This window comes from Phasianus colchicus, chromosome 6 (genome assembly GCF_987193195.1).
Source record: "Phasianus colchicus chromosome 6, bPhaCol1.hap1.1, whole genome shotgun sequence".
NCBI classification, from domain to species: Eukaryota; Metazoa; Chordata; class Aves; order Galliformes; family Phasianidae; genus Phasianus; species Phasianus colchicus.
In genome coordinates, this window is record NC_143441.1 from 47311802 (window position 1) to 47324705 (window position 12904).

The window sequence follows — 12904 nt, forward strand, 5'->3', positions numbered from 1 at the left end:
CACGTGGTGAAGCCAAGCCCCACCCGCCATCTTAGCGCTTTGCCCTCACTCGTGGTTGTGTGTGTGCGCGTGTGGTGTTTGGTCGCTCGGTGGCACGCTGTGCCTTTTGCTCTTCTCTTGCCTGCTTTGTACCTTGAGAAGCGCTGGTGCTTTGGTACTTGCTTCTCCTTTTTATCCTCTCACCTGTCAGATCCTCTCACCCGTAGCCTTTCTGCTTGTGAGGCAAAAGGGGCAGAGGTTCCTGTCAGTGTTGGGGGGGCCCTTCCCAAGGGCTGAGAGGTGCCAGGGAAGAGCCAGGTGTGATGGTTGCTGTGCGCAGGGTCAGTGTGTCTGCGTGGGCCTGGGGTTTGTGTTTGTTGTAAGGGTGTCAAAATTAGCCTGAATTCAGAGGCTGGGCTGGAAAACTATTACATGTGGCACTATATGTAGAGATAAACTCACAGAATTGTTAAGGTTGGAAAAGACCACTAAGGTCACCTAGTCTGTCTACCAGTCCCTCAGTGTCACATCTCCAGAGATGGTGATTCCACCACCCTGTGCCACTGAATCACCTCTCTTTCTGAGATTTTTTCCTAAAATCCAACCTGAATCTCCCTCAGTGCAGCTTCAGGCCATCACCTCTTATTGCTGTTACCTGGGGGAAGAGGCCGATGCCCACCTTTGGTACAACCTTCTTTCAGAGCACTGTAGAGACCTCCCAGACTCAGTGAGATGTTTGGCCCCATTTCCCTTACAATATGTGTTGAACCACCTTCTCTAGTCCCCATAATGGCCCATTGCTGAGAATGGTGTGAGACTACATAGGCTGCACAAAGTAGACACTTGATGTTATATTTGTATGTAGGACCCCCAGAGGTTCCACCTACTCCCAAAACAGTCCCGACAGCTAAGGATTTTCATAGTATCATTGATGTTGGAAAAGACCTCTGAAATCATCTAGTCTAACCTTCAACTCATTGCCACCACACCTGCTGAACAATGTCCCTCAGCACCACGTTTCTGGAGTTCTTGAACACCTCCAGGAACGATGACCCCACCACCATGCAGCCTGTTCCAGTGCCTGACTAAACTTTTGTTCAAATTGCTCTGATATTGTGAGGCAAAGCGTTGTCCAAGGGTGTTGTTTATTTTGGACAAGATGCCTCTGCAGGTCAGTTCTTATGTAAAGCATATTCCTTAGGCAGTTATGTGGTCCCACAGGTATTGTGTGTCTTGCTCACAAACTCTGAACTAGAATTTCAGGATTCCTAAGTCTCCTGTGTGCATAAATCAGTCACATTTGCCCACTGTTAAAATAAGTTTATTGTTACTCGGCTTACTTTTCTGATACTCTTGAATTCAGTGCTTGAAACTTTGCTAAAGTTATAGTAATGCAGTAATGATACTTACTCCCCATAAGTTCCAAACATGGAAAAACAAACAACAAAGTGCTTTGAAAATCAGGTAAGTTTGAGAACTGTGACTTCACAATATTTGAAGTTTTCCATTTTTCTCATGAAATTGTTCCCTTTTTCATTTTTTTTTACTGAGGCTGCTTTAGGGAAAAAATAATAATTTTCAGGCAATGCACCTGTGTAATATTTTAATCTCTTCAAATGCAAGTTCAGCCACGTTTCTCATAACTAACAATACTCCATTAACAAATGAAAATGTACTGAAATTTTCCTTCTCTTATGTCCTTGGGATTTAAACTAAAGGGCTTTTCCAAAGGCAAAATGCCCTTCCTAATTAAGCTCGTCAGTACAAAGCACACCAGTATGCTAGAGAAGCCTCAGGAAAGGACAAAGTGGTTCTATGAAAGTGCCTGCAAAGGATTTAGTTATTTAGTATGTGTATAAACTTTCACTGACTTTTAAATCAAGGTATTCAAGCCTGTGTTTAGTTAAGATAACTAATTCAAAGCACTTTAAAATCAATTTAAAAGTATTTGCAGAAAATAATATCACTAATTTAGTCAAATGGGTGTATAGAGAAGGTAGATAAGATTTTAGAATTTCTGTGATACTGATTTAAAAATTTAAATTGCATTCACTGAAATGTTTTCAAGTATTTCATTGCAACTATCTTGCCAAAATGATCTTGAATTTAATTTTTAATAGTTTTTATAGTGGCTCCTTGCCAATGTAACTTTTTTTTTTTTAATTTCAGTTGTTCCTTTATCTTGATGTGATTCTGTTATGGACTCCAGACTTGTAGATACAACAGAAACAACACTCTGGTATAATGAAAGGCTGGAGTACAAATCAATAAACTCTGTAATCAGCATGACAGGAAAATAGAAAGCTAATGTGCACCACAGAGTTCAAAAAACTCATTGTCCTTTGATATTTCTCTCCAGGTACTTTTTTGTTTCATATAGCTGGTTGTTATCTGGTGTTTTATCCCTGTTATACCTTTACCTATTATCCATAATTGTGTTTTATCTTTTTTCAGTTCTTTTTTTAGTACTCCTAGTACTGTGTTTTTGGTTTTGGTTTGTGTTTTATTTCTTTTGTTGTTGTTTTAAATTCTGTTTGTTTTTATAAGTTAGTCGTGATTGCTTATTAATTTTTCATGTCTACTCAGAAATAGGAATCAATTAATTGAAAACATAAAAAAGAAAAGCATTGAAAAATCACAGCAAGTGATCAAGTGAAATGGTTTTAAATGGTTTTAAGTTGAGGGAGGGAAGATTTAGGTTGGATATCAGGGGAAAATTCTTTATTATGAGAGTGGTGAGGTGCTGGAACAGCTGCCCAGAGGGGTTGTGGATGCCCCATCCCTTGAGGTATTCAAGGCCAGGTTGGATGGGGCCCTGGGCAGCCTGGTCTAGTATTAAATGTGGAGGTTGGTGGCCCTGCATGTGGCAGGGGGGTTGGAGACTCATGATCCTGGAGGTCCCTTCCAACCCTGGCAATTTTGTGATTCTGTGAAGTGGGCAAGTACATCTGGAGAATTTTGTTGAAGAATTAAAGGCCATATATAGTTTTGTCTTTGTCTTATGGATGGTTACTTACAGAAGAGAGGTGCCTGCCAGTCTGCTGGTGCTGGCTGGATCACTGTGTGACAATATAGAATTTAGGTCTGGAACTGCTTTGAGTGGCACAGAAAAGATGGCACTTGGCAAGGAGGGGTAGAATAGCATTGTATTCCATGATTGTTTTTCCTTTTCTGTGATCTTACAAAATACTGTGCCATGGTAACATGATAGTCCTACCTGGAGTACTGCATTCAGCTTGGGGCCCTGAGCAAAAAAAGATGGGGAGCTGTTGGAGCAGGTGGAGAGGAGACCACAAAGATGATCAGAGGGCTGGAGGACCTCTGTTACGAAGGAAGACTGAGTGAGTTGATGTTCAGCCTGGAAAAGGCTCTGGGGAGAAATGATTGTAGCCTTTCGAAGGAGACTTGCAAGAAGATTGGCTATGGACTCTTTATCAAGTTGTATAGAGATAGGACAAGGGCAGGTGATGGTTTTAAATGAAAAGAAAGTAGATTAGACAAAGAGAAGACATTCTTTATTCAGAGGATGGTGAGGTCCAGAGAAGCTGTGGATGCCTCATCTGTGCAGGGCTGGATGGGGCTTTGGGCTCCTGGTTTGGTGAGAGGTGTCCCTGCCCATGGAACTGAGAGGGCTTTAAGGTCCCTTCCCCAAACCATTTCGTGATTCAACACTTACCACTGTGAATCTCCTGTGAAAGAATTGGCTCTCATGGCCACATCCAGAGAATGGTGGTGAATGGAGTGGTTAGGAGTGGTCTCCAGGCAGCAGTACTGGGTCCGGCCCTGTTTAATATCTTTATTGATGATCTGGACAGGGAGATTGAGTGCACACTCAGTAAGTTTGCAGATGATACCAAGTTGGGAGGAAGTGTTACTTTACCTGAAAGTAGGAAGGCCCTACAGAAGGATCTGGATGGGCTGAATGTCTGTGCTGAGGCCAATCATGTGAGGTTAAGCTGTGTCTATGGAAGCATGTAGAAGGGAGTCAACAATGTATTTTTACAGGATTTATATATAAGAAAAATGTACCATTTACTGTGTCCCATCAAAACAACAATAGATGTGAGCAAAGATTTTATTAATTGCTTTTAAAAATACATTAAAAATTATGGGGTTTTTTTTTGAGAAAAGACTTATGAAATCATATTAAGTTTATGAATCACCTTCAGTACTGTTTCATTGCTCATTTTTTTATTTTCTAGTCAAAACGTACCATATTGAAGTTCAGCTTTGTTGCTTCATCAGCAGTTTTGCTAATGTTTGCTATAGCTCTCAGATATTTCAAATGTTATGATACAGTCTTTTTTCTAAATAAGTAACCTGAAAATAGAGGGGAAACAGCCCAAAAAATTGCTCCAGTGTCTGGAATAACAAAAGTGAGCTTCTGTTGCAGTCCAACATCTTCCTTACAACTCACTTCAGATTGTACTGTACAGCAACAATTTATTTTGTGAAGCTCTTCCTTGGCTAATAGGAGACCTTCAGCAGGTTGATTACAGTAACTAGGAATGCTATTTTGCTGTTTTCAGTTTTACTCAAATTTTTGACTGAACTTTATTTATTGCTGAGTGTCTTCACTGTGAGACATATAATCCAAGCCTCCTTGCTGCTTCTGAAATTCTGGGTGCTTTTTTATTAGGGAAAGGATAAAAGTCTAACTTGTGGCAAGCTGGCATGTATTTTGTAGAGGAAATATGGTGATGCATCCAGACTGCTGAAGTGTCTGACTTTAGAGCAGGCTTTTGGCAAGTTCCTGAGATGGTGCTGTCACTCTCTTTGCTGAAACTGCTCAACGTACTTGAACTGAGCATGGATAGTTCACTCGCTTCTTCTAATTCCTTGTGTTGCAGTGTGCCATTTTCCTTTGAAATCAGTCTCTGATTGTCAAAACTGAACGATTCATTCCTGCAGTTGGAAAGATCCCAGGGAGCTTTCTTACAAGGAGTTTGTGCCAGGCGGTGAATTCCCAGGTGAGTACGCCAGGGTGAGCTGTCGTGTGCAGTGCCATTGCTGGTTACCTCCAGCCTCACCTTTCTGACTGGGACACGTTCCGTAAATGACTTTGAATTTTTAACTTTTTTATTAATTAAAACAGCGTTGACCATTGATTCTGGGAGAACGGATTCATGCTCACCTGTATGAGAAACACATATATGCACTTTAGTACTGTGGCAGATATTAAGGGTCTGCTTCAGCTGAAGAACTTTGACAGATGAGTGGTGCCTGTACTCCTTCCATCTGTGACCAAGAGTAGTTCAAACTCTTTTGATGTCGGATTACAGAGAAGTATTCCTCACTCAGTTTTGCAGTTTGAAGACATGAATGCTACCACAGACTCAGTTAAACGATAATGGAAATTTATCAAGTCAATATTGATCTAAGCGCTACTCTAAGACTCATTAACAACACAGATTGGGAATTGACTTTCAGTAATTAACTGTTTGTAAGCAAAAATTCTTAAGGTGAAGAGGGGCCTGCTTAATGTGTTGATTGGTAGTGTGACTTGAGAGACACAAATGTTCGAGTTGATACTGTTTGAAGCTTGTATTCACAACTAAAAAATATTCTGAATTTCTTTCCTCTTTTTTCCTAGTGCAGAATCATTAAAGTATAGGCTGGTATTTATTACTTAATTATTTTTTCTCATCTCTGTGCCTTAATTTTTAATGTGTTATGAAAGTTACTGCTGGAAATGCATAGGATATTAGAAATAGAAATGCTAATGCTACCTTAATTAGATGTAGCAGCTATTAAATTACTGAACATGACTAGCCTTCTGTGCCTTGAAAATGAATAGAATCTGAACCATTGTACTAAAGATAAGCAAACAGTGCTGTTGACATTGTAAGCACTAATTAAATGCACTTTAGTTACTATAAATATTGCTTAAAGTAGAAGTTGTGAAGAATGCTGACCTTATTTACAGGGTTGAGTTAAAGGAACTGAATTTTTTTCAGTGCGAATGATGAAATATATTGATGTGAAAAAGAACAGACATAGAGAGTTGATTATATTTTGAAACACAAAATCCGAATAGCCACTTAAGAGAATTCTAACCTTGAATTTGAACTGAAACTAATTGGAGTAGGATGTTGCCATAAAAAAGCAGCGAATGCAAAAATCTTTTTAACAGTGTTTCATATCAAACGATATGAAACGATCTGAAGATGTCATACGCAGGTGATTTACTGGCAGTAAATGAACCTGTACAATGGGACTTGAATTAAGGAGAGGCTTTTGCTGCTATCTTTGGATCCCACTACTAAAGCAACAACACCTGTACAGTATCATAGAATTTTCTCTGCCCCTCAGTTGGCCACAGAAGGTTGATCTGATAAAAGCTGGGAAGTGAGAGTCGCGTGCATCTTCTGCTTTCGTGCAGTGTTATCAGGAGAGAGGAGACAAAAGCACATGCTAAGCTTAGAGCATTGTCTGTGCATATGTCTATACAGTGAAATATACTAGAAGAATTTCCTAGTGTGAAGCCATTCTTAGAGATGAGAACACACAATTTTGCATCATGAAACAAAGTTATGGCCAGTCTTATGGTCAGACTTTTTCCAGGAAAGTCCATTTGCAAAGTGGAGGTCTGCAGAACAGCACCAGGCTACAAAGGAGGGTTTGTTCTTTACATGTGAGAGAAAAGGCAAGAGAAAGGAGGAACTGAGAGACTCTCAGGGGTGCAGCTTTGCATATTCTTGTAGATATCGCTGCACTTTTAGATGAACTCGTGTTTATAGGCAACATCAGGTTTTATCTCGAATTATCTGAACTGGTCATCAGAAGAATTACAGTCTGTTTTGAGCTGATCAGAGAGTTCAGTGTAATGCATCAGTCCAAGTCAAATAATCCGAACTGGTTTTCAGTTCAGGTTTGATTTGATTCCTTGGCTACAGATGCGACACACAATGTTGAGCAATGAGCTGTAATAGAAATGTTGGAGCCCTGAGCCATGCTCTGTTGAGTTACTGCACATTCAACACTCCCTGAACTTCTGAAGAAAGCTTGATTAAGATCAAGCTTTTTTTCTTTTAGAAGAGACAGATCTTTTGAATTGCACATAATAGCCTTGCAGTAAGGTTGTCTACCATTTGACCTTTTCCATATGCTGTCATCATAGATTCTGAATTAACAGAAGTTGATCTTTGAAGTCTTGGAAGAGATTTCTGCAGTCAGAGGTCCAGTGTTTATTCCATTGTTACTGCATGCTCTGAATGCTATTTTAATTCCTAAAGTAAATACTGCTTTTCTTCTTCTTAGCCAACGAATAATAAATACACTATTGTATTATCCCCTACCTGGAGATCTCAGAATCAAGAGATTCTCAAAGAATCAGGAACTGGCAGAAATATGAATGTAGCTGTGTGTACTGGGGACAAACCAGAGGCAAGTTGTTTTAAGGTGACTTATCAGTTACTAGCTCACCAGTCAAAAACCTAGAAAAGTTAAAGAGTCTGAAATTCTGTTTAAAGGTTTACAATTCCATTACTCTGGTGAACAAGGCAGATAATAAGATGCAGAGCTGGAAGTCCTTATGGAATCTTGAAGTTACTATTTCAACTGCAGCGCTGTAAACCTGCAATGCTCAAAACCACTGTGGCACCATGGAAAGACAGATGGCCTATCTGCAGGAAGCAATTCAAGGTTTTACTAGTTAGAACAAAGACTTTTTGCAGGGATTTTTGGGACCATGAAGGAATGAAGGCATCCTTCTGCCATGGAATGTCATGTCTCTGACCTTGAAGGTTTGTGTGCATGTGTAGCCTTATTGTTGTCGTTACCCTTCAGCAACAATTTTACCCTCTGAGTATGGTAGCAGTACAAGGAAATGATTACTGTCAGTACAAAAAAGCAATGCACACATGGAATGCTTTGTGGTATGAGCTGGAATTTCTGGATAGCTCAGGCTTGTAACTTAAGGAGTGTAGGGCAGTATGCTATCTCATTATAGTGGTGTTTATTGCATCCTGACATCGTCTTGGAAACTGATGCATGTAACAGCTTCTAAATGCAAGCTACATAATAGGTTTTTCCAACTTCCAAACCACATGAATGTTTAAGGTTAACTTTAGTGGTGCTGAGAACTCAGCTGTTTCTCACGCAACATTAACCCCTTCCACACAAGATGATTCAAGGTAGAAGTTCACTGCCATAGATTCTGTGTTTTTGTTAATGTTTTAGGCTATGTGCATGCATATGAAAACATGTATGTGAACTTCCAGCCCTATTAAATTTTTAAATTCTCAGAGCTGTATGGTCCTACTTTGCCTTTTCTTTAGTCTTCAATTAGTGTCCTGGCCAAAAAGAAAAAAAAAAATTGCTCTGATTATGTGTATTACATCCAAAGTTTCATCTGAATTTCATTGGAATATAGACCTCTGCTTCCTTTCTTTAACTGGCTAATATTGTTCCTTTGCTTTCAAGTTAGTTGCCTTTTCATAACTGATAAAATAAGCTTGCAGATTCACATCCCTTTCTTCCTTAAATAGGCTTTTTGTTTGTTTGTTTAACATTAGAATTTCTAGCCATTTGGGTGAAATGATATTGAGGAAGCTAGTATGTTTTATGGTTCATAATTAGGTGTTTTGTCTATTGTTTCAATAACACTCCTAGTTACATACAGCCAAAATCCAGAACTGCTGAAAAAAGTAGAGGAAAATGTAAAGAACAAGATAGCCTAAGTTCTCTATTTGTTCAGCTGGCTACTAACACCAGAGGTGAATTAAGCACGTTTTGCATATTGGTATTGCATTCAAAGACAATTTCATTAACTGATTTAGTATTCTCAGTATCACTTTAACTTAGTAACTGGAAATATGTCGGTGCAAGCAGTAGTTTAACTGAAAACTTCAAAACAGTTGAATGTTTGTTTTACAAAAGCTGTCTGGCATAGCAGAAATATGATTGATACACTGTCACTTCTTTTTCTATTTTCCAAGCACTGTGCAATGAAAACGCTTTCAAAAAGGGACCTTTTGTTCCAAGATTATATCTTAGATACCCACTTCTCACTTAGTAGAAGTTATTTTCTAAGCAGATGCCCAACTTTTGCTTGATATTTGGTATTGCCTCCTATAGTTTTGTAGGATGCATTTCTTTACATAGATAAAGAAGAGAAAAAGAGACAGAAGACCCACGACTGATTGTTCTGATGGAAGAATTTGACAAAGTACATTTCACAAATAGATTGATGATAGATGTGAAGTACATGGCTGCTGTAAGAATAAACACCAACGTTAAGAGTTTTACTTTCCTAACTTAAAACCTGTAAAACCTTTAATCAAATGCATTCATCTATTTCAAATTGATTTTAGTGGTTTTCTGCTGTGAAACTTACTGATAGAGCCATAAGACTGCCTGTTAGTGAAAAGAATAAAAAACCTGAACTGACAGAAAAGTAGACACTTTGTACCTCTCTTGAAGCTGAGCATTAAAAGAACAAAGATAGAAGTTATTCAGTATATAAAGTTTTTACATCTACATTTACATTGTTTCCTATGAATCCAAGCATACCTGTTTTAAATACAATAATGTGTGATTGCAGCTTTTGCTTCTGTTTTATGTGGTCATACTGCTCCTCAAGTAAGCTTACATCCATCTTGGTTGGCTGCTTATGATGATCTGAATCTCGTAGCTCTGAGGTATGAGTCACTGAAAAAATACCAGACGTGTATTTGTAAGCCTTTACCATCTGTTCCCACAAGGAAGAAAAAGTCATGCAGAAGCAGGACATTTCCTTCATTGTGTTGGCATAAAAAAGCACATCAAAGTATCTGAAATCTTCCTAAATGATGAAATAATTCTCTTTTCTAAGTTGGGTAACTTCTTTCAGAAGTGTCTGTTCTGAAGCTGTGGATTTCAAGCAGCTTGTTCTCCTGCAGCACACCTTGAGCTCCTGCATACAGATTTCATGGTGATAGCAGGATTTATGATTGGATTTAATGTTGACTTAAGGCTGTGAACACATGAGGCTTTGCCAAAAAAAACAATGAAATTCAAAACCTCACTGAGCACGGTCAGGTGCTCAAAGGGCTGGATAATACTGGTTTATGTAGCAAGGCTGACTCTTAAAGGGGTGCTGTCATGGTGACCTGACCAAGACAGTAATTCCATCAAAAAAATCTTCAGGTTTCTTTTCATGTTTTTTTTGTCTTTTCCTTCCCATTCTCCTTCCTTAACTTTCATCCAGTGTCATTCTTGTTGCAGCGTCTTGGGCAGTAGGGTGAAGACTGAACTGACAACCTTCATAACCTTGCTAAAGATATTCCTGGGTGCAAAGTCAAAACAGAGCTTTATGTAACAGTGAGGGAAAGATTAAAAAAAGAAAAAAGAAAAACACACTTCTTTTTCTTCTATGAGTTAAAGTATGAGAGTGCCTGAATGATAAGCTGCACATTTCTGTCCCTGAAATAGGTCCTTTTGATGCTATTACAAGGATCCATGAGAGTTGCGTGGCTGAAACACTGTTAATCCACAGTGTCAATCTAATTGTTCATCTGCTAGGTTTCTTGCAGTGAGAAGCATTGCACAAAAGCAGTGTGAAAGGGCAGTGTGTGGAAGGAATGCCTGCATGCTGTATTTTTCCACTTACTAGGAGAAATTATGCTCTCATTTGCGTTCTAAGTGATTTACTGAATCAGGTTCAAAAACGTGCAGATCTTAGGAATCTGTTTGGAAGCTGTGTGTACACAGGTGACAAAAGTCTTGCTACAGAGTTAGGTGCATATGGTTCTGGTAAGGCTCAATTGGCTCACAGGTGTATATCTGCTTTAATTCACTTATTCACTTAATTGCTTTTGCCTTTCTATTATGCGTGTGTCTTGCAAATCATGTTCCTTAGCTCAGCTGCAGTGCCATTCTGCCCTACCAGAAAGAAAAGGAAGCACAACAGTTTATCAGACGCTGACTGTTTGTCAAGTCATCTTCTCCCTCCTGAGCCCTGAAAAAGCATGTGTTGTGTTAAGAGTTGTTCTGATGTGCTATGGCTTTGAGTATCTGCTTTGATATTCTGCCTTCAGTAGTGACAAACACTAGTGCTCTGCAGAAGGCTGCCTTGTTTTTCTGCTGTTCTGAGTTGTTGGCACATGGAGTCCTCCTTTGGACCTTTAGGCAGTGGGTTTCTGCATTGGGGCAGGAGATTTAATTAATCTCATTGCAGCTTGAGCTGGTATTCAATACAAACATTATTAATGGCCATAAAAGTTCCCCAACCTTCTTAAAATTCCAGTCACACTGTGTGGCTCTCTGACCTCCTGAGAAAGTGACTTGTACACCCTGAGCGTGTGCTGCAGGCGGAATTACCGTGATACCATCCTTTAACGTGAATGTACACTCTGTCTTAAAAGATGTCCACCTCTCTTTCATTAGAAGAGCATTGAAAGTTGGAGTTTTTATCTGATCAGGAAGTATTATGATTTTTGATCACTCGTACTGTAGCATTGCCTCAGGCTCATGGAAGGCCATCACGCTCAGTTACACGTGTGCTATACAAGGCAGCCTTTTTCCAGACAGTTGCATGGGTAAATAAGAAAAACAGAATGAAAGAAAAAAGTTGCCCAGTGAAATAGAGTGAGTGCAGGTGGTACAACAGGTCAGGGGAACCAGGAACAGGATTAGCTTTTGTGTTGCTCAGCCCATCCCTTACACGCTGCGGTTTGTTTCCTTTACAGGGAACGGTTGTGAGCATGGCATCCTGATTCTGCCTCAAGAGGAGTTTGTGTGTATGCATGCATTTGGCACTGCTTACTTTGCTTGCTATCAAGGCGTGTATATACACATACATACGTGTGGTTTGTGAATAAGTTGCAGTCAGGATATGATTCATAAAATGAGGTGCAGATCTAACATCCAGGGGATCACAGAGAAAATGGGGTTGTGGTTTTGATGTACAGTGAGCTGATGTAACTAATTCTTGTTACACCACTGACATAAGCTTGCAAATTGCTTACCTGCGGCTTCTGTTCTTATACTGCAGTGGAACACCTTCCTTTGTACTCCAGCCTGTTTATGTAAAAGGAAAAAAAAATATTTGTCTTTGATACACACAAAATGGAAATGATGATTTGTGTTTGAGCCACTCATCACTCACTCTTTAAATGGAGGTACTCAGCTCTGCAGACTGCTGTGTGCTTTTAAAATATGCAGCAGATGGCACTATTGGAGTGATGTGACTGTAGGCTCACCTTAGTCCTAAAACATCAGAGGCCCAAATTTGCTTTGCGTGTTTCTGAGGAATATAAGCAGTCATGCCACTTGTTAGCATTGCTACATGCATTTCTTAACAGTACTGTAGGTTCTGAAAACTTATTGCCATGATTAGATTTCTGAATAAAAAAATTTTTAAAAAATAGCCTTGTCTTTAATTGAACAAGCTCTTAAAATTGTCTATGAGTGATTTTACTTTCATTATCCACTGAAGTCTGAAGTGCTGTATTTTCTCCTAAGTCTGTTCATCCATCACACAATGGGAGCAATTTTTCATTTCCTTGAGGCAAAATAAATTTGTGAGTATATTACAGACCAAAAGCAATGGTTTTCAGAACTTGACGTAGATGCTTACTGCCATTGACCTTGGTTGCAAAACCTCTTTTAAAAAGATGTAACTAATTTTATCACATACTAATTAATTTGTAAGTAGTAAATTACTTTTTATTCTAAAAATGTTTGAAGGATCTTATAGGAATGACTGTTGATTTAAAGATAATTAAAAGAAATGCTCAGAACAGTTAACTATGACTGAATGCAATTCCTGCAGCCCTGGGTTTTATGGCACACCTGGGGCTGGAGGTATATATGGTTATTCACATTCCTTATGTGGGGAATTACAGGCACATGGCCTGCACTGTTTGTGAGGGGTGCAAAGACAGAATAAAGCTATCTAGATTTAGCTGGCACTGAGAAGGGAAATAATAGTGCCTATGATTAC

At 39.2% G+C, this 12904-nt stretch overlaps 1 protein-coding gene and 1 long non-coding RNA gene across 2 annotated transcripts; one reads left to right on the plus strand and one right to left on the minus strand.

Moving 5' to 3' along the window:
- Positions 1 to 20: 20 nt before the first annotated feature.
- Positions 21 to 5964, plus strand: LOC149917596 (uncharacterized). Its single transcript, XR_016467908.1, has 4 exons — positions 21 to 1443; positions 2149 to 2338; positions 4830 to 4949; positions 5075 to 5964. It is a non-coding gene; the product is annotated as an uncharacterized LOC149917596 (long non-coding RNA).
- Positions 4144 to 9721, minus strand: C6H9orf152 (chromosome 6 C9orf152 homolog). The gene is given in 3 exon segments (XM_031607835.2): positions 4144 to 4615; positions 4617 to 5113; positions 9493 to 9721. Coding segments are annotated over 3 exon segments (804 nt in total). The 3' UTR covers positions 4144 to 4537.
- Positions 9722 to 12904: the final 3183 nt, after the last annotated feature.